Source organism: Littorina saxatilis, linkage group LG4 (assembly GCF_037325665.1).
Source record: "Littorina saxatilis isolate snail1 linkage group LG4, US_GU_Lsax_2.0, whole genome shotgun sequence".
In the NCBI taxonomy this organism is placed as follows: Eukaryota; Metazoa; Mollusca; class Gastropoda; order Littorinimorpha; family Littorinidae; genus Littorina; species Littorina saxatilis.
Genome location: NC_090248.1, coordinates 62,881,724 through 62,903,679, shown reverse-complemented (window position 1 = coordinate 62,903,679; position 21,956 = coordinate 62,881,724). Strand labels below are relative to the sequence as shown.

General features: G+C 42.1%; 2 protein-coding genes across 4 annotated transcripts in view; one reads left to right on the top strand and one right to left on the bottom strand.

The window, feature by feature from the left end:
* The first annotated feature begins 1,300 nt into the window (after positions 1–1,300).
* Positions 1,301–11,561, top strand: LOC138965325 (probable G-protein coupled receptor No18). 3 transcript variants are annotated; one of them, XR_011455411.1, is made up of 6 exons: positions 1,301–2,190; positions 4,167–4,414; positions 5,957–6,102; positions 7,320–7,830; positions 8,555–9,112; positions 9,257–11,561. XR_011455411.1 is itself a non-coding variant. In XM_070337457.1 (5 exons), exons 2-5 carry the CDS (start codon positions 4,193–4,195, stop codon positions 8,855–8,857), a joined length of 1,182 nt encoding a protein of 393 aa, XP_070193558.1. In that variant the 5' UTR covers positions 1,301–1,488; positions 4,167–4,192; the 3' UTR covers positions 8,858–11,561. The 3 variants fall into 3 exon arrangements, 2 of the variants coding, with proteins under 2 accessions (XP_070193558.1, XP_070193557.1); XM_070337457.1 differs by having other exon boundaries at positions 1,301–1,488; positions 8,555–11,561; XM_070337456.1 differs by having other exon boundaries at positions 8,555–11,561.
* A 1,910-nt stretch (positions 11,562–13,471) lies between these two features.
* LOC138965324 (proton myo-inositol cotransporter-like) overlaps positions 13,472–21,956 on the bottom strand; it is a gene marked incomplete at its 5' end in the record, with an annotated part of 26,466 nt that continues 17,981 nt past the window's right edge. Inside the window, 4 exon segments of the mRNA XM_070337455.1 lie at positions 13,472–16,037; positions 16,763–16,915; positions 18,832–19,091; positions 20,561–20,693. Of these exon segments, the coding sequence (XP_070193556.1) occupies positions 15,826–16,037; positions 16,763–16,915; positions 18,832–19,091; positions 20,561–20,693 (758 nt within the window).

Genomic DNA, 21,956 nt, shown 5'->3' with positions numbered 1-21,956 from the left:
TCTCTCTCTCATCTCATCTCCTCTCGGGCCGCCCCTGTGGGTGTGTGCTTGCACACTTGTTCTCCCTTTATCTTCTTCCTTACAATGTACATGTTTGTGCGCATTGGCGAGTACTGGCCCGTGTGTGTGTGTGTGTGTGTGTGTGTGTGTTTGTAAGTGTGCGCGCGCGCCTACGTGCATGTACGCTCTGTATTCAGTTTGTGTGTGTCTTAATGACACATACGCCAAATGAAACTTTTTTGTTTTGTTTTTTGTTTTTTGACCTCAGTTGCATGCAGGCTGCTTCAAACCCTCCTTTAACTGTTTCCTTCTTCTTCTTTTTTTTTCTCCTTTTTTCAAATGAAACATATCTAGTATTGCCTGGACGAGCAGGAGGTGATCGAGGAAGGAATATCGTATAAAATCGCAACACTGAGTGTTCTTGTATTCACCCGTGAATTCATAGAACTGATTTCTAAAACGTTGAACATTTCATTCACAGCCGGACACTCCTTGCACTCCGAAATAAACGACGCAATTCAGGTAGCTGCAAGTTAAACATTTTATGCGCATGTCACAGTCGCAACGCCTGTTTAGAATAGAATCACAGGTTAGAATGCAAGAAAAGAAACAGTTAGCCTATGTCTGGACCCTGATACTTTTTTGAATGTCTGTTCAAGTTTCAAGTCTGGTCTAGGTATTACATTTGAATAGTGCAGTGTAGAACTTTGTTTGTCCTTGGAGAGAGAGAGACAGAGAGAGACTGAAAGACTGACAGAGAGACATCATGAAGACAGAGAGAGGGAGACTGATTCATATTGCAATAACCTCAAGGTTAGCTGTACACACACTGTTGTTGTCAAAAGCATTTAATCATCATCATTATTTGTATTAGCATCATCGATGCGTTGGGATTTGTCCACACAATTACATAATTATGTGTGCCCCACTGAGAACAGGCGGAAACCATTCAATTTATTACTAAATAATTTTATTTTTACGGTGTAATTTTAAGTCACTATTGAACCGGCAAATTAAAGACAACGTATTACTCCAGTCTTAAATAAAATCAGTAATTATATTAACAAGGAACTCTCTCTGGGTCAGTATCCACAGACATGTCCCGGTGTGGGTATGCAGCAATTTTATAAAGGCGTCAGCATTGCACGCACGCCTGTAGGCCTACATGTTTGCAGACGTGACCTCTCTATAAATAGCCCAATAAGGTAAAGTTCTGCATACTGCATACGAGTGTTACTTGCTACACCTCTCATGCACACACACGCGAGTACAGGTATTTCCTGCGGAAAGAGCTGTATGTGAATAGGCTACAACTTCCTCTGTCAGTGTGCAGCGCATACAGGAACACACATGTATGCAAGGCGAAGAGAGAACACAAAGTACCCCCAGGGAAGGTGTGACAAGTGACAGACGACACAGTCAGTTGACACTCATTTCAGTCACAACTCGCGAGCTCCTCTCTGTCGTCTGTTAAAACTTACTGCAACTGTGCGTATACTAACTTTATATCCATTTGGCCAATTCACACTGGTGTATTCCTTTGACTTTGTGCGTGTGTGCATAACGGTTCTATATCCTATACCGACTCGAACCAACGACAGTTTGAAACTTGTGATACCGATATTTAGCGACTGTGCGTATAATTATATACTAACTTTATCCATTCGGTTAATTTAGGCTAGGGCGTGCGTACCTGCGCGCGTCAGTGTGTGCATAGAGGGTCTAGCCACTCGAACCAACGACAGTTCTGAACTTGTGATACCGATGTTGTTTTAGAACGTCCCGACAGTCTTTTCATTACACATGGTCTACAGGCTGTCAAACTGGATACGACATAGGCCGATCTTCAGTAACGTTATCCACTGATTCGGTCAAATCACCCCAGGGTGTGCTATGTGTGTGTGTATAGCGGGTCTACCCACTCGAACCTGCTAAAGCGTTAGAAACTTGTGATAGCGATGTTGTCACTTTTCAACATTACCACAGTCTCTTCTGTCAAGGTTTCGTTTGAGTAACTCGGCCAGTGAAGGAGGCCACACTGACTTGAAGTTCGAATTAGCGACGGGTGTAGCCTACGTGGTGTGTGTATTTAGCGGTGGTTTTTGAGTCGGTGTCGTCTGCCTCTTAACTACACACCTCAGTTGTGGGGTAAATTGCTGGGTTGAAGCCGCGACATTTTACCTGTGACAGGTAAGTGTGTGCAGAGACATACACTCCGCATGTGTGTGTGTGTGTGTTTATTAGTTGTAATTGGGCCTTTTCCGTATCCTCTTATTTGGGCCTGTGTCTTTACAATCACACTGACAAAGCGACGAAGTATATATATCACTTTAATGTGTAGGCTATGTCTAGCTAAGATCGTGACTGACAGTGGATCTTGGAGCTTAATTAAGTTAGACACAAAACCAGTTTTGCAAAGTCTGTACTACGAGTTGAGACAGCGACACTGTGATGATCTGATTATTTGTACAACGCTAGCTGCAAGCACAAACTGTACGCGGTTTTCGCACTCACAGTTGAAGAACATGTAGGCCTACCTTGCACGGAGTAAACGACAGTTAAGATTACCGTAAGCAATGACACAAAACTAACACCAGTGTGTTCATGAAGCCTTAGTTATTTTAAGCTGCAATCCTTGTGAAGCTATCGAAGAAATACAGGGGACCCCCCCCCCCCCTTTTAAGACCCCTCAACATAAGACTTCCTTCCTTTCAAAACCTTGTTTTCACATTTTCTGTTGATAACCGCTGTGAATGTAGCCCCATTTTAAGACTGCCTCCATTTAAGACCTGATATTCTCACATTTGTGGAGGTCTTAAAAGGGGGGTTACACTGGGAACGTCCGACTAGTCCGAGGGTTCACTAGTCCGAGGGTTCACTAGTCCGAGGGTTCACTAGTCCGAGGGTTCACTATAGACGCTTGATTTTCCAGTTATTATACCGCCCCTTAAAAGGCGGTATATAGGTTTCACTCTGTGTGTGTGTGTGTGTGTGTGTGTGTGTGTGTGTGTCCGCAAATAGATATTTAATGTTTGAAAACCGATTTCAATGAAATTATGTGTGAGGCTGTAATACAACCCAGGCTCGATCCTCTCCATAAGTCAGGTCGGTGGGATAACTAATTGACCCTCACGGGCAAAAGGAAACCCGAGGTGCTATATAATATGACTAAAAACTGTAGGCAGTTCGATCACGTAATTGTTCAGTCGGGGCGGTATCCTGATAAATTTAATATCCTTTCTTCAGTCAAAATATAAATAACTAAGTTTCTTGGGGGAAATAGTCTGAGATTTCTTCAGTCAAAATATAAAACACCACAGTATCTATTTTGAATGAAAACAACTCAGTGTTTTTTTGAGAATATTATTCGATTTGGTTCCCACAGCAGTGAAAAAAACACGCACGCACGCACACGCACATCCACGCACACATACACAAAATAAAAACAAATCAAATTGAATATCCTTTGTTCAAGCGTCTATAGTGAACCCTCGGACTAGTGAACCCTCGGACTAGTGAACCCCTCTCGTTACACTGTACTTTGCACGGAGTAAATGAAGGTTGAGATTACCATCAGCAATCACACAAAATTAACACTAGTGTGTTAAGGAAGCGTATGTTATTTTAAGCTGCACTCCTCGTGAAGCTACCGAGGAAATACACTGCCACTGGTGTTAAGGTAGCTATATTCTCACTGACATGCCGAGATTGGATGACTAACACCGTATCGGGGTAAAGAGGTTACCGATATTATGACAGGTACTGCCTTTGAGGATGTTGTCAATATGTTTGGATCGTACACTGCACGGAAATAACTGGAATCTATTTCAGACGCTTGCGCAAGAAATGATTTCCAATGTGCTGTTGTTGAGGTCCGCCCTTTATATTTGCACAAGAGAACTAAACCGAACTGTACTTTATTACATTAGGAGAGAGGTTACAGGTAGAGCTTAGTCTTCCAACACCGAGTGCCGTTTCTACATTGGGAAAAAAAACCCACCGCTCAACAGCAAACATCTTTAACTCTGTCAGACACAGGCCAAATTAGCCATCCAACCTGTCTTTTTTACATTGGAAACAAAAAGTGTTTTTGGTTTTGTATTATCATCACCGTTGTGTTGTTGTTGTTTTTCTTTTCATTTAAATGTACCACATGATTATTTCAGATTGAACAAAAGCCAAAGCAGCCAAAATGTGGACGGTGAATGCCACATGGGGACTTACAAGCGGCTTCGGCTCGGGACAGACATGGGTGCCATGGACACCAGCGGTGGGGGTGGTGATGGGGGTGGTTGCCGTGGTGACAGTGTTGCTCAACTCAATGTTGCTCATCTCCATCCTACTGCACGAGACGGCCCGCAGTCGTTCCTTCCACCTGCACATCGTCAACATGGCGGTCGTAGCCATTCTGCAGGTTGGTCATTATGGAGCTTTTCTTCATTTTATTTTTATTTTTTCCCTTTCTAATTCTTCCTTTAGCAATCGTGTGCGTCCCCTTTATCTTAATGGGATTTCTCCGCACCCAAAACCCACCTGTTCGGTTTCAACTAAAAAAAAAGTCGCGTAAGGCGAAATAACAACATTTAGTCAAGTGACTCAAGATGTCGAACTCACAGAATGAAACTGAACGCACTGCTTTTTTCACCAAGACCACATACTCGTAGTTTCGTCAGTCCACCGCTCGTGGCAAAGGCAGTAAAATCGACAAGCCATGCAGAATAGTGCGGTAGTGGTCGCGCTGAGCAGGATAACACGCTTTTCTGTATGTCTATTCTTTTTAGCTTACTGAGTTTGTTTTTAATCCAAACATATCATATCTATATGTTTTTGGAATCAGGGACCGACAAGGAATAAGATGAAATTGTTTTTAAATCGATTTCGGAAAATTAATTTTAATCATAATTTTCATATTTTTAATTTTCAGAGTTTGTTTGTAATCCAAATATAACATATGTATATGTTTTTGGAATCAGACAATGACGAAGAATAAGATGAAATGATATTTGGATCGTTTAATAAAAAAATAGTTTTAATTACAAGTTTCCGATTTTTAATGACCAAACTCATTCATTAGTTTTTAAGCCACCAAGCTGGAATGCAATACCAAAGTCCGGCCTTCGTCGAAGATTGCTTTGCCAAAATTTCAATCAATTTGATTGAAAAATGAGGGTGTGACAGTGCCGCCTCAACTTTTACAAAAAGCCGGATATGACGTCATCAACGGTATTTATCGAAAAAAAGAAAAAACATCCGGGGATATCATTCCCAGGAACTGTCATGTCAAATTTCATAAAGATCGGTCCAGTAGTTTAGTCTGAATCGCTCTACACACACACACTCACAGACAGACAGACAGACAGACAGACAGACAGACAGACAGACAGACAGACACACACACACACACACACACACACACACACACACACACACACACACACACACACACATACACCACGACCCTCGTCTCGATTCCCCCTCTATGTTAAAACATTTAGTTACTTGACTAAATGTAAAAAGAAGAAGAAGAAGAAAACAACAACAACAACAACAACAACAACAACAACAACAACAACAACAACAACACCTTTTTCATGAATAATTTAGAATCTGGGCTAAATTTTTGTTTTATGCATATTCGGTTGAAACGTCTTCATATAATTCTGAAGGTCGTGTTAACCGCAAATAGGTGTTTTTTGTGTGTGTGCCCAACGAATGCCATAAAATGGTCAGACAAATCAAATGATATTGCTGTGCTGTCAGCTATAACGCGTATGAATAGCTGAAGTTATATTTGTGTCTGTGTTTTTTTTTTATCCCCCCCCCCCCCCCAATTTTTTTTTTTTTAGAACTGAAAAGCTTGTCAGAAACTTTCAAATTCAACCTTTTTTTTTAAACACCGATTCCAGACAAAAAAGAAACTCAGCGAATGCTATAGTTTTAAACGTATGCATTTCAGGGTGCTGGTGTTTTGCCTCTGTGGACCCATTACTTGGCTCAAGGTCAATGGATCCACGGTGACTCAGCGTGTCGCTGGTGGTTGGCAACGGATACCATGGCAACCAGTGTTTCTGCCCTGGCCATCGTGGTGACTGCTTGTGACAGGTAAAAGATATTCCTCGTGTCTTTCTGCAATTGTTCTTGTGTATTGTATTGTATTGTATTGTATTGTATTGTATTGTATTGATAAACACTAAACCTTCTGCCTTTATCTTAATACTCAAATATAGATACATCAAATGTTCTCTTTGTTTGAGATACCACAGACTGCTGAGTAGTATCTGAAATGTTGTTGGATTCTTCAGACATGATTCAAACATTTTTTTGAAGTGATGATAAGACAGGGTTAGAAATAGAAGCATATGCGAGTAATTATTTTCACAAACTGAATCATTTTATGACTTTCAACGCACAAGCATGAACACGAATCAGCCTTGTACATAAAATGTTGTGTCGAGCATGACAGACGAAAATGATAGAGGTACTGAACGCTGTCGACCATTTTGTATTCCAAAACCGAATACATGCAGCTGTTTTGAATCTTGAGGACAAGTTAAGAAAAGCCAGTCTAGGAAACAGTGTACTTTTTACAGCCTACAGTGGTGTTTTTTTTTTTTTTTACCATATTGCTACACAGTGATGGAAATGCTATACTAATTCTTACATTTCAATGCCATGACCTGGACATTCACTTCAGTCGATGTACAGAGGAACCCCCCTTTTAAGACCTTCAAAAATCCATCTGAGAAAATGAGGTCTTAAAAAGGAGGGAGGACGGGCGCAGTGGCGTGGTGGTAAGACGTCGGCCTCCTAATCGGGAGGTCGTGAGTTCGAATCCTGGTCGCTGTCGCCTGGTGGGTTAAGAGTGGAGATTTTTCCGATCTCCCAGGTCAACTTATGTGCTGACCTGCTGGTGACTTAACCCCCTTCGTGTGTACACGCAAGCACAAGACCAAGTGCGCACGGAAAAGATCCTGTAATCCATGTCGGAGTTCGGTGGGTTATGGACACACGAAAATACCCAGCATGCCTACTCAACGAAAGCGGAGTGTGCTGACTATGCTCTCAGAGTATAGTGTGGGGAACCCAAATGGGCAAACGAGCTCACACGTAACCAGAACATTCTGGAACGCTGAAGAAGAAGAAGAGGGAGCCTTAGAATTGAAGTAAATTTACAGAGGTAATGAACAGAACAACTTTAAAAGTAAGGTCTTAAAAGGGAGGTAGTCTTAAATTGGGGGTGGGGGGGGGGGGGGGGGGGGGGTCTTAAAAGGGGGGTTCCACAGTAGCACGAACTTTACCAACTCACCCTGACCTTTCAGGTTTATCTACCTGGCGTGCTGGCGCTTCGTGAAGGAGGGAGGCAAGTACATCACGTGCTGCGCGCTCATGGCCCTAGCCTGGCTGCTGGCCTTGGGCTTGACCTTGACCTTGACCCTGCTGGAGATGGAGGGCGACGACGGGGTCATGATCGGCGTCTCCGACGGCGCGTGCCTCTGGGGGCAAGGCAGGGACCGGAGAGTGGTGTACTCGAGGCTGGTCATGTTCGTGATGGGAGCGGGGCTGGGGCTGGGCCTGTGTCTCGCGCTGGTCACTCTCCCGTGCCTGGGGATCGGACACATGCTGCCGGTGGACGATACGGTGGACGAGGTCAAGGAGAGGGTCCGGAGGCGGTCCGTCCAGTACGACATCATCCACAGGCAGGTCTCCAGGCAGCAGGAGCCAGGGGAGGGGGTGGGGTTAGAGGCGGGGGAGGATGACGTCTTCTTCCCCAGGTTCGCCCTCATCAAGAAGACTGACCGGCTGGAGGAGAGGGAGCGCTGGAAGTGGCAGGTAGGATGTCTTAATTCTTGATAAAATGATGGCAGGTAGGGTGTCTTTCTTGTTGAAGTGGTGGCAGCTTGCACACACATAACATCAGAATGTAGCAAACACTCTGTGTTCAGACCTTGAACAATCTAAAGAAAAAGAGGTTTATAAAAAATATATCATAAAGTGAAGTCTTAAAACAGAGGTTATTTTGCAGAGTTTCCGAAGAACATCTTTGAAAGCAAGTTCTAAAAACAGAGGAGGGCTTAAACGGATGATCTGAAACCATGCAGAGCTTTTTCTATATATACAACATTTGTTATTGTCGTCGTCCTCCTTCCTACTACAACCGGCACGGTTGGCCTAGTGGTAAGGCGTCCGCCCCGTGATCGGGAGGTCGTGGATTCGAACCCCGGCCGGGTCATACCTAAGACTTTAAAATTGGCAATCTAGTGGCTGCTCCGCCTGGCGTCTGGCATTATGGGGTTAGTGCTAGGACTGGTTGGCCCGGTGTCAGAATAATGTGACTGGGTGAGACATGAAGCCTGTGCTGCGACTTCTGTCTTGTGTGTGGCGCACGTTATATGTCAAAGCAGCACCGCCCTGATATGGCCCTTCATGGTCGGCTGGGCGTTAAGCAAACAAACAAACAAACTCCTTCCTACTCCTCCTCATAAGTACAGTTTTTATCACTGTTACGATAATGACCATTTCAACGTTAACACACATTTCAACGCTATCTGTCCAGGTGGTCTCACTGCTGACCGTAGCTCTGGCCTGGGTGATACTGTGGCTGCCCTCTCATCTCATCGTCTTCGCCGAGGTCATCGACCTGGGCTGGCAGATAGCGCCCCCTGGCCAAGTCGCTTCCGTCGTCATTGGCTACGTCCATGCCGCCGTCATGCCGCTGCTGTGGCTGCTTCACAAACCTGTCCGCCTGGCCGTGCTGGACCTCATCTTCTGTCGCTGTTGCCGTGGTGACAAGGAGCTGGACGACTCCATGGAGTTCGATGACATGCCTCCTCACAGACTGGCGGAGATTCCCACATGAAGGTCAAGGTCATCATGATGTAATTTTTTGAAACTGTGTTCCTGTGTTTGAGGAGTCACCTTTCTCTGACTTTGCTTTCCTTCTCGGGAGTCTGAAGCCTGACACTAATTGGGCGAAGTCGGCTTCGTGAAGGAGACTGCTGCAAGAAGCTTTGGTGCTGAATGTTTGGTTAAAAGACTTCACGAAGTCAACGTCGGGCTCATTTTAGGGTGATGTATATTTCCCACGGACAGGATTTGTGGATATTGCAACAAGGTCAAGATCGTCGGGCTCATTTTAGGCTGATGTATATTTCCCACGGACAGGATTTGTGGATATTGCAACAAGGTCAAGATCGTCGGGCTCATTTTAGGCTGATGTATATTTCCCACGGACAGGATTTGTGGATATTGCAACAAGGTCAAGATCGTCGCAATTGAGACTGGATGTTTTTATTGGAAACAGTGTTTCTGAATTTGAAGGAGGACCTTCCCCTACATGTGTTGAGTGCGCGGATGTTGCTCTGCACCAACGATCAGAGATTGCAGCATAAAGATCAAAGTCGTCAGAAGAAACGCTGGATTTTGGTCTGAAATGTTTTTGTGTTTGTTGAGTCGCCTTCCTGTGACCTTATGTCACGGTTACTGTGGTAACCGTGAGGTGGACGAGTTGATTGGAGTTTCGAGGATGTCACCCTGCACAGATCGAGATTGCCGCATGAAGGTCAAGGTCATCATGATGGATTTTTTTGAAACTGTGATCCTGTGTTTGAGGAGTCACCTTCCTTTGACCTTTCCTTCCTACTGTGAAGTTTGAGTTTATTGTTCTCCTCAAAGAGACAGAGATTGCGGCATGAAAGTCAAGGTCATTATACAAAAGGCTGGATGTTCTTGGGAAGCTGTGTTTTTTGCGTATAAGGAGTCTCAATGTCCTTCCCGTGGGCATGAGATCCACCGTCACAGTAGGAACGCTGCTGCAAACATTGTGCCCTGAGCTGAATCACGAAAACAAAGCCCTTACACAGTGAAATAAGGCCAAAAAAAGAGGTCTGTTTACGGTAACATAGGCAACAAAAATAGGGTCGGTAGGTCGGGATTTTTTTTTCTCCAAAAAACCATATTTTTACGTTATTTTGCAAAAAAACCCAAGATTTTTTTTTTCTTTTTTTTTCCCCAAATGCCAAAAAAAAGTCTAGGGTCGCGCGAAAAAAATAGGGTCGGTCGGGTTACCGTAAACAGACCTATTTTTTTTTGGCCTAATAACTTATGTTCTTATTCGTTGACAATGTGCCACTTCATGCAGTGTGGCATCACCATGTGTAGGGGTGTTGGAATGTGCACATTTTGTCACCGAATGTTGCTTACTTACTTGTACTTACTGTCCGTTATGCCGGTTGGCATGTAGCGCAGCAAGCGAATGTTGCAGAATGCGAAAAATGTTCTCTGGATCAGGCATGATAAGAGGTACCTGAATACATGACAAGGTTGAACAGTTCATTTCTCTCTGCATCTCCTTCGGGCTGGTGTGGAACACTTTACCGCTGTGAGAAATTGGTGGGCAGCGTTCCTGTAACATGCTGAATACAAAGGTGTGTGGTGCTTATCCTGAAAGCTTCTGTCAAACGGAATCTATTATGATGGTTTGGTCCTGCTGATGCTTCTTGAGAAATCTCTACAAGCCTGATGGCCAAACTTGGGCATAGTGGGGAAACTGTGCTGCTTCTTATTTGATGTTGCTGTTTTTCCCGCGTATGTCAACGTCTAGAAGACTTCAAAGTTTTATCGTTGTAAAAATGCGCGCGCGCGCGCGTGTGTGTGTGTGTGTGTGTGTGTGTGTGTGTGTGTTTGTGCGTGCGTGTGTGTGTGTGTGTGTGTGTGTGTGTGAGTGTGTGTGTGTGTGTGTGTGTGTGTGTGTGTGTGAGCTTGTGCCTGTTTCCTTTGTCCTGTAAGAACGTGGAATATAGTTTGTGTTAACTTATGATATGATTAGCTTAGCCTACTTGCTGTGTTCATGATAATTGGTGCATATCTTTGAAAACGAGTGCAACCGCATGAGCGAGAGGGAGAGAGAGAGAGAGAGAGAGAGAGAGAGAGAGAGAGAGAGAGAGAGAGAGAGAGAGAGAGAGAGAGAGAGAGAATTAGAGACAGAGTGGTGAGAGAGAGGTATAGCATTGTAATTCGGACCTGGTGGTAGATTTATGTCCCTTTAGCAAGAAATGAAACGGACATGGTCCATAACAAGGAATTAACATAAACATGAAATTAAAATCTAGGATAGAACATTAACTGCGTACATGTAAATATTTTTTTCTTTCTGTGTGCAGCTTTTTTTCTTCTTTTCATTTTCCGTTCATTCAGAGTGCTTCATATGAACTGACTTTCTTACTCAAGATTGCATGTAGTTGCTTGAGTCAGTGTGATCTGTTTGTTTTGTCTCTCTTCTGAGATGATTGTAATTTGCTTTGTTGTTGTCGCTTAATTAGTCTGGATACCATACAGTAGTCATATCTTCAAAATAGACTTTGTCATTAAGCTTTATTTCCTAAAAAAAAAAAAAGGATGCGAAGAAGGAAACAAATAAACAAAACACAAAAATACACAAGAAATAAATACAAGAAATCACGACAGGGATAACAAAAGAAACGTTTCGCTTTTTCTACATAAAATTAATAGGTTAGGATGTTTCTTGCACACACATTTTGGGGAAGGGTTGTGTGCAATGCTTATGATAGTCACAATATGCTCAAATAGTGGAACTGAGCAATTGTGGCAAATGTTCTCTGTGAGCTCTAGAAATGACAATGGACGTTTTGTTGTTGTTGTTGTTCTGGTTGTTGTTGTTGTTGTGGTTGAAATAGGCACATGCGTATACTTTTACATCGTTTAAATTGAGTCTTTTGAAGTTGGCTTGCAGCGCGGTTTCACATATATCTTTTACCTCAACTTTTGCTTCTAGCAACATCTACGGTTTGTTTGTTTTTACCACTTAAAGTACCGTTTTCAGTCATAAAATAGTTTTATAGTCTTTTATTTAGATGTGAATTAATTTTTTTTTTTACTTGTTTATGAAAATTTTTTTTTTTAATGGAGAGATTGGTGTACACCCCCCCCCCCCCCCCCATCCCCTCGCGTGCACACACACTGTTTTGCGGTGCTTTGCCTTGAAAGGATTTGCAATGTTATCATTTGTGTGCAATCATTTTGTGCAGGAGGATTGCATATTTAAATAATAACACATTCTCTTGAACACATACTTCTGCCCAAGGCATCCAAATCATCACTGATGATTTTTGTTTTTTTAAGCGAACGAGAAGAAGATCAGTGCTGTTTTTACATTTAGTCAAGTTATGACTAAATGTTTTAACATCGAGGGGGGAATCGAGACGAGGGTCGTGGTGTATGTGCGTGTGTGTGTGTGTCTGTGTGTGTGTGTGTGTTTGTGTGTGTGTGTGTAGAGCGATTCAGACTAAACTACTGGACCGATCTTTATGAAATTTGACATGAGAGTTCCTGGGTATGAAATCCCCATACGTTTTTTTCATTTTTTTGATAAATGTCTTTGATGATGTCATATCGTGAAAGTTGAGGCGGCACTGTCACGCCCTCATTTTTCAACCAAATTGATTGAAATTTTGGTCAAGTAATCTTCGACGAAGCCCGGACTTCGGTATTGCATTTCAGCTTGGTGGCTTAAAAATTAATTAATGACTTTGGTCATTAAAAATCTGAAAATTGTAAAAAAAAATAAAAATTTATAAAACGATCCAAATTTACGTTCATCTTATTCTCTATCATTTTCTGATTCCAAAAACATATAAATATGTTATATTTGGATTAAAAACAAGCTCTGAAAATTAAATATATAAAAATTATTATCAAAATTAAATTGTCGAAATCAATTTAAAAACACTTTCATCTTATTCCGTGTCGGTTCCTGATTCCAAAAACATATAGATATGATATGTTTGGATTAAAAACACGCTCAGAAAGTTAAAACAAAGAGAGGTACAGAAAAGCGTGCTATCCTTCTTAGCGCAACTACTACCCCGCTCTTCTTGTCAATTTCACTGCCTTTGCCATGAGCGGTGGACTGACGATGCTACGAGTATACGGTCTTGCTGAAAAATGGCATTGCGTTCAGTTTCATTCTGTGAGTTCGACAGCTACTTGACTAAATGTTGTATTTTTTTGCGTGTGTTTTTTCAGCATGGAAAAGAGCTTAAAAATAAATTGTTTAAAAAAAAACCACGATGGTGTATGTATGATGTTCTGTGTTCGTGTGCGCTTGGAATATTAGTAATGTAATTGTGCATTCAAAAAACATCACACAAAAACGAATTGACAAATACCAGTAACAACAGACCAGAGTGACAGACAGACTAACAGACAGACTAACAGACAGACGGAAGAACCGACCGACCGAAAGACTGACAGACAGACAGACAGAAAGACAAACATGTCGACACACGAACACATAATTATTACAAGGTTCAAAGGACACACACACACACACACACACACACACACACACACACACACACACACACACACACACACACACACATACATACACACACACACCTACACACTCAAAATAAAAATAAATAAAAAACACAGAAAAATACAAACCAACGAAAAAATTCAAAAAATTCATTAGCATGCAAACATGCAATAACCAAAGTAACACAACTAGACAAGGAAACAAACCGCCAAGAAACATGCAGACTTAAAGAAAATACAAATAATAACAGATCAAACTAAATTTCATTGAACAATAACCAAAAAGGAACAAACCAAACCAAAGCAAAACTCAAGAGAAACGGGCCTACATATATAAACAAAACCTAATATTTTTTTTAAGTTTTGGAATAAAGACTCGGTTTTGATAAACATGAAACTTGTGCATTTCTCTATGTGTCCACATGGTGTCCTACATGAACCTAAACTCTCAACTTTTATTTTGTTTAACCATTTTAGGTATTCCGAAAAGATGCTATTGTTGAGAGATATTGTTGTCAGTGTCATTTAAAATTTTGTTAGATGTAAAAGAATAACATGTAAACACCCCAATGACGTCCTATACAAATACGACCTTTAATGTCAGTAGATTTTGTACTGGTGTATTCTTTTACCTGAAACAAAGTAGATGTTGTATAGTTAACTGCAATAGCCTGAAATCACGTCTGTGTGCACAATTGAAGCGAAATTTGTGTTTTGGATTTCAAGTGTCTCTGACAAGCTTGTTTCTGATGAATTGTAAAATTTAACATAGATTAGTAATTATGATAAGGCGTACAGATATATACATGAATGAGATATAGTTAAATAAAATGTTATTCTTGTTGGTCCATATTGCATTTGGATATCAATACATCTGTTGTGAAAACAAACAAGCAAACTAATTAAAAATAACAAAATCAACAGCAACAACAACAACAAAAACAAACAACAACAACAACAATGAACAAACAAACAAAAAAGGTATATACACACAGATCGTATGAGCAGTGATGAGGTATGCTGAATAAAAAACATCAAACAAACAAAACAAACAGAAACGTATCTGATTATTAAATTCTGTGCAATATACATTGAAACAGCTCAGTTAGTAAAACCCACACAAACATATATTTACACACCTTTCAAATCCAAAGAAAATGTTAAAAGCTATCACATTATATCAAAGTATATCTGGTGAAAAGTCTTTTCCTTTAATGATGTCAGATCTTTTTTAATCTAACACGATTGTTAATACATTTATAAAATATAATTATAATATACTTTTGCAGCAACCAACCTTCATACATAAGACATCTCATTGCCATATAAGAGCAAAGAATAGTACGGTTTTACAAAATATTGTGTCACGAACACCTCTGTCATTTCATAACATGCCCAGAGAATGATAAATGATTTCAATGTAACATAAAGTGTCGGGATCAAACCCGGGAACATGCCCTAAATGGTTTTACCGTGAGGGCGTTAAACATTAATTATCATCATAAAGTGTAGCGAATAGACCAATATTTCTTTTTAATCAGTTAATTTGCTAAAATTTGATTGTGACATTCAAACGAATCTGGTTTTTTTTGGTCAATAACTTAATTTGATTTAATTGAAAACATGTGTTTTTTTAGGAAAACCCCCCAAAAAACTACTAACTGCCATTGCTGCATATTTGAAAAAAAGAGTGAAGTTACCACCAATGAATAAAAATGCCATGATGTCCATCTTCATTGATTTAACAATTTCACAATTCCAGTTCGCACGCACGCACTCAACACGCACACACTCACGCGCGCACACACAAACACGCACCCACCCACAACTCCGCCACCCACCCCGCCACCCACACGCACACACACACACACACGTACACACATGCACGCAGACAGGCACAAATCATGATCATCAAAAATGCAATTTCGACTTCAAAATTATCAGCAGATGAAACTTTGATCAGTATATAGCTACAACATACAAAACAAAACAAAACCAGAAGACAACAAACTCGTTCGTATCAACAATTTTGACAGCCTCTGTAAGTAATGACCGGCGAAGAAAAGCGACATAATGTAGTTTGTCATGCAACAAACAGTATCACTTCATGTGGTTCACAGTTGGATATTCCTGTCCGCAAATGTCAACAGGGTCGGGAGACAGAAAGAGGATGCTTGGTTCACACCCCCCCCCCCCCCCCCCACCCCCGAATATGCCTTTTACCTCGTATTTTGCTATTCGGGATCGATTCAATTTTGTTTTATTTTTCAGTTAACAAGGTGGTTTTCGTGTTTAAACTATTTACAGATTTTCAAAAGCTCACATCTTTTTCACGATTGCTACTTCAAATCTTGTTACAAATCTTGATCTCCTGTACGTTATACACGGTGAAATAAATAAAATCATAATCTTTTGTCAAATTCTATCAGCAAATGAATCACAGTTTTTTTGGCGTCTGCTTTTAAAAACCCAATTCTGGTAGAAAGAAAATCAAAATTTGGTGTCAATGGCGGTGAAGTTGTTGGGATCTTCAATGACGATTTCTTTAGCTGCCAAGCGTTCTCTTTTGCGCGCCTCGCCTTTTTCGGGAGTCATGAAAAGCTCCTCGACCTCTTCCAAGCTCAGGTTCCTCGTCTCCGGCACAAAGATGACGGTGAAGGCAAGGCCAAACACGCACACCCCCATGAACAAGAAGAACGTACCTGAAATTGAACAGGTAAAAGAGATGATTGCAGGTTGGCAGAAGAGGGAATATATATGGAAGTGATCACGGGGAAGTTGTTGTATAAAGGACTTTAGAATTCTTTTTTTTCTTCTCTTTCTTGGTCTCTTTGTATTTTTAGTAAGACAACATCAACACTCGCACACACACACACACACACACACACACACACACACACACACACGCACACACACACACACACACACACACACACACACACGCGCGCGCGCACGCACGCATGCACGCACACACAAAGACGCACGCACGTACGCACGCACAAAGACGCACGCACGCACACAGACACACGCACACATGCACACACACAGACACACACAGACACACACACAGACTTTCACACCACACACACACATACACACACAGAGATACAGACACAGACACAGACACAGACAGACACACACACACAGACATACACACCACACACACATACACACACACACACAGCCACATGTGTCCAGTGTGAGCGATTCTTTTGGTATCATTACATGACTCTACTTTCCAAGCATACACCGAGGAATGAAGAACAAGGTGAACAATGTATCATCAGGGCTACAGTGGAATCCTCCTTTCAAGTTACACAGGACGTCAGCTGATGTCCTACAGGCAGCGAAAGGGATACATAAGGGTGTCTTAAAAGGGGGTTCCACTGTATCGCACAAACCAGCGCACCCTATCAGCAAGACACACCGTATTTTGTGATGGTCTCCAGCAGAGTCAGAAAGCTGAAGGACACTGCCAGGTTGAAGATCCAGTTGAACATGGTGGAGATGGCCACTCCCGTCCCTCGCGCCCACATCGGGTAGATCTCAGAGTTGATGGTCCACGGCATGGGGCCCAGACCTGTTAGGCATCCGCAGCGTTACATTTAAAAACTACAGCTTGGATTGGCATAGGGGTTATCCTAGAGATATACAAGTCCTACACTTTCCCTGTTGGAATATTGACTGAATGTCAACAATAAAAATAAAATAAACAAGAACGCAAAACAAAGCCGTATTCACAATGTCACAAATACAGTCTTAGCTGTCATATATAGCAATTTTTGAGTGATAACAGCTTTGGCTGTGGACAGAAACTAGTCCGTTTTAGGTCAGGTGTCACACAGTTTTGAGTGAACGCTGCCAAAAGTGCATAAAAGAGAAAAAGCTGAACGGTTTTGAGGTTTGTGATTCTGCAAATGTTTTGACATGTGCAAGTTATTCAGAAAGGGTGAATACAGCGAATGAAATTGGTTTGAGCGCTCTGCCACCGTTAGTTAGCCAGAACAGAAGGTGGTCCATATTAGGCAGTGGTCCATATTAGGAAACCTTCCCCTACTTCGAGCGACCGGTGCTTTGATACACGCTCCTCAGAGACAAAAAACCCAACAAACAAACCCCAACAACAACAAACAATCAATCAATCAATGAGGCTTATATCGCGCATATTCCGTGGGTACAGTTCTAGGCGCTCTGCAGTGATGCCGTGTGAGATGAAATTTTATACGGCCAGTAGATTGCAGCCATTTCGGCGCATATTTACCTTTCGCGTAAGGCGAAAATACAACATTTAGTCAAGTAGCTGTCGAACTCACAGAATGAAACTGAACGCAATGCCATTTTTCAGCAAGAATGTATACTCGTAGCATCGTCAGTCGACCGCTCATGGCAAAGGCAGTGAAATTGACAAGAAGAGCGGGGTAGTAGTTGCGCTAAGAAGGATAGCACGCTTTTCTGTACCTCTCTTTGTTTTAACTTTCTGAGCGTGTTTTTAATCCAAACATATCATATCTATATGTTTTTGGAATCAGGAACCGACAAGGAATAAGACGAAAGTGGTTTTAAATTGATTTCGACAATTTAATTTTGATAATAATTTTTATATATTTAATTTTCAGAGCTTGTTTTTAATCCAAATATAACATATTTATATGTTTTTGGAATCAGAAAATGATGGAAAATAAGATGAACGTAAATTTGGATCGTTTTATAAAAAAAATAGTTTTTTTTACAATTTTCAGATTTTTAATGACCAAAGTCATCAATTAATTTTTAAGCCACCAAGCTGAAATGCAATACCGAACCCCGGCCTTCGTCGAAGATTACTTGACCAAAATTTCAACCAATTTGGTTGAAAAATGAGAGCGTGACAGTGCCGCCTCAATTTTCACGAAAAGCCGGATATGACGTCATCAAAGACATTTATCAAAAAAATGAAAAAAACGTCTGAGGATATCATACCCAGGAACTCTCATGTCAAATTTCATAAAGGTCGGTCCAGTAGTTTAGTCTGAATCGCTCTACACACACACACAGACAGACAGACAGACACACACACACACACACACATACACCACGACCCTCGTCTCGATTCCCCCCTCTATGTTAAATCATTTAGTCAAAACTTGACTAAATGTAAAAAGAAAGAAAAAAAAAAGAAAAGAAAGAAAGAAAGAAACAAACAAACAAAAAAGGAATTGGCATTTACCATGTGTGTGCGTGCGATGGTGTACGTCCAATCATTATGTGTAGCAATGATTTATGATTGTAGTTGATAACGTTCGATTTATTATTTGAATTGTGCATTGTGTACGTGATTGTGTTTCTATTTATTTGAAGATTTGTTAAATGTGTATTGTTGCTGTAATGAAGATTATTACATTGAAGATTGATTGTAAGGCGCTTTGAACTGTTTGAGGATTTGCGCCATATAAATACCCTTATTATTATTATTATTATTATTATTATTATTATTATTATTATTATTATTATTATTACCTGGTGCAAAACTGAGCACAAAGAGCGCCAAGCCGAGCACTGACATCCACGTGTAGTCGGTGGGGCAGTAACCGTGGGTCCACTTCATGTCGCTCCCCGCTGGCGCGTCGGTATGGTTCGTACTGCAGCGACCGTAGTCTGCGTAGAGATCCTTGTCCTTGTCCTTATCGCCCTTCGCCAGCAGACACGTGGCGGACCCTGATTGGTTGTCGTCATAGCAATAGCCGCAGTCGGCGTTCAGGATGCAGTCCTCGCAGATGCTGGGCACATGAAAAAAAATTGAAATGTGCTTGTCAATTTAGTTTTGTTCATCATGCTTACTGTATTTTATCACATATGACGTCGCGGATAAGAATAAGGATAGGGATAATGATAGGATTTTATAAAGACCTGCGAGGTAACCCTCATGGAAATTCTTGATGCTTTCTCTCTGGGGAAGGCGAGCTGCAATACAATACGGCGCTACCCATTTTTTGCCCCCTGTATGCGTCCATTCATGTTTCTAAGCCCTGAGAATTTCGCTTTGAACTTGGGTTCTTGATCGTGCGCATGCGTGCACGCGGGGGTGTTCGAAAACCGAGGAGAAAACTCTTCGCAATTCTTTTAAAAGATGCGAACGGACCAAACGGTAGATACAGTCAGTACATGTCATCCAAAGTTGGGCGGGGGATGAGACTGAGTTTTGAGTTGAGTGGACACTCCTGGGACTGGCCACAAATTCAGCCCTTCATTCAGAGCGTTTTTTGCAGTCTCAGATAAGCTGTTGTTCTGGTCTTCTTTGAAAAAAAAGAGAGCATTAAATCAGACAGAAACTTGGCAATACTATACATTATACTAAAATTCCACTATACATCACGTGCCGTCATTCCGTACTTTCGCCGTACCATCCTGAAGAAGGCAGTTTATCGCTGCCGAAATATTGATGAAGAACATACCAATCCTGGTTTCCTGTTGTGTCCTCTTTTTGTTTAAAAACTTGACAAATCATAGTTTATCCTCCCAAATTGTAGCTTTCACCTTCCAAAAGAAGGTATGATTTTTGCATTGTCACGCCACCCCCCCCCCTCCCCCCCGAACTACTGGAATGTACACTCCCACCACAACCTCTATACTTTTCCGCCTCCACCGTCTTCTATGGCAACTACTGTATACATATAGGTTACACACTCCGAGTCCTCAATACCTTGCATATTTTCCCGAGGGTCGATTTTCAGGTATTCCCGAATCTGGCAAAGTAATACACCGGTATATACATGTACAATGCACTACAAAGAGTTGACCCAGATGGACTACTTTGACTAACAATTCTTCCTGGACAAAATAGCTAGTTGCCGAATTCGTTCTGTAAATTCTGGTCTTATTTAAATCCAGTGGGGCAGCGATGTATTATTCGAAAAAAACAAAGAGACTGCCAACTTTCTAAAATTCAGAAGATGAAAACAAGAAAGGTAATGTTATTGGAAATTTATATTTATAAAAAATAAAAAATGCTACGTTCACTGATCTTCGAGCCAGCGGTCTTTTAATTGGACAAACAGACAAACACTTATAACACAGTTAATAGACTTATTAGACTTAGTCCACAAGCTCGTTCGGAAGACACAAGCGAGACAATATGTCAGATAAGTTTATTTTCTGTATTATAAGTATTAATTGTTTTGTCTGTCCGCTTAAAAGACCGGTGGGTCGAAGGTCTATGACGGTGTATTATTCCGGGAAAACCACCTACCTGTACTGTTGGCACTGGTCATGGACCGCTGAACCATTGGGGTAGGTGACAGACATAGTTCCGTTAATGGCAGGTGAGTGCTTGGCGGACAGGAGGAAACCCATGGCCAGCACGATCAGTGCAATTGTCACACCTGTCACACAGGTTAGGCACTGGTTAGCGGTAACAGGTAACTTACACTCCTGCCCCCCCCCCTCCTCCCCCCGTCCGCTTCCGACCAATGTTTGAAAGACTGGACCATAGCTAACGGGAGCGGCGCAGTCGTCACACCTGTCGCACACTTTGTTTGTTTGTTTTGTTTGTTTGTTTGTTTGTTTGTTTGTTTAACGCCCAGCCGACCACGAAGGGCCATATCAGGGCGGTGCTTCTTTGACATATAACGTGCGCCACACACAAGACAGAAGTCGCAGCACAGGCGTCATGTCTCACCCAGTCACATTATTCTGACACCGGACCAACCAGTCCTAGCACTAATTATTATTATCATGGTGAGCTTATATAGCGCGAACCACAATTAACTGTGCTCTCCGCGCTCTACATGCCGTGTGAAATGGAATTTTTTTTACAGACAGACAGACAGACAAACAAACATTTTTTGTACACACAATATATAACGCATTCACATCGACCAGCAAACTTCAAGCCTGTTAGGCGAGCATTTACCTTTCACGGCCTTTATTCCAAGTCACACGGGTATTTGATGGACATTTTTATCTATGCCAATACAATTTTGCCAGGAAAGACCCTTTTGTCAATTGTGGGATCTTTAACGTGCACACCCCAATATAGTGTACACGAAGGGACCTCGGTTTTTCGTCTCATCCGAAAGACTAGCACTTGAACCCACCACCTAGGTTAGGAAAGGGGGGAGAAAATAGCGGCCTGACCCAGGGTCGAACACGCAACCTCTCGATTCCGAGCGCAAGTGCGTTACCTCTTGGCCACCCAGCCCCATAATGCCAGACGCCAGGCGGAGCAGCCACTAGATTGCCAGGTATGACCCGGCCGGGGTTCGAACCCACGACCTCCCGATCACGGGGCGGACGCCTTACCACTAGGCCAACCGTGCCGGTCCTGTCGCACAGGTAAGACACAGGTCAGCGGCAATATCCGTGGTACCCCCCCCCCCCCCCATATTTTGCGGACAGCAGGGAGCCCGTATCTAACAGGAGCAGTGCAATCGACACACAAGTCACACAGGTAAGACACGGGCTAGCGGAAACATGTAAGGTACCCCCCACCCCCCACCCCAATTTTGGCGGATAGCTTGGAATCCATAGCTAACAGGAGCTGTGCAATCGTCACACCTATCACACAGGTAAGACACAGGTTAGCAGTAACATAAATGGTACCACCCCCCCCCCATTATTTGGCGTATAGCTGGGGATCCATAGCT

What these genes read in the sequence shown, in the direction of transcription:
- LOC138965325 (XM_070337457.1), top strand. Translation starts at nt 4,193, where the DNA reads ATGTGGACGGTGAATGCCACATGGGGACTTACAAGCGGCTTCGGCTCG. An exon ending in CGGTCGTAGCCATTCTGCAG is followed by an intron (nt 4,415 to 5,956) that starts GTTGGTCATTAT and finishes TATGCATTTCAG; the next exon opens with GGTGCTGGTGTTTTGCCTCT. An exon ending in GTGGTGACTGCTTGTGACAG is followed by an intron (nt 6,103 to 7,319) that starts GTAAAAGATATT and finishes CTGACCTTTCAG; the next exon opens with GTTTATCTACCTGGCGTGCT.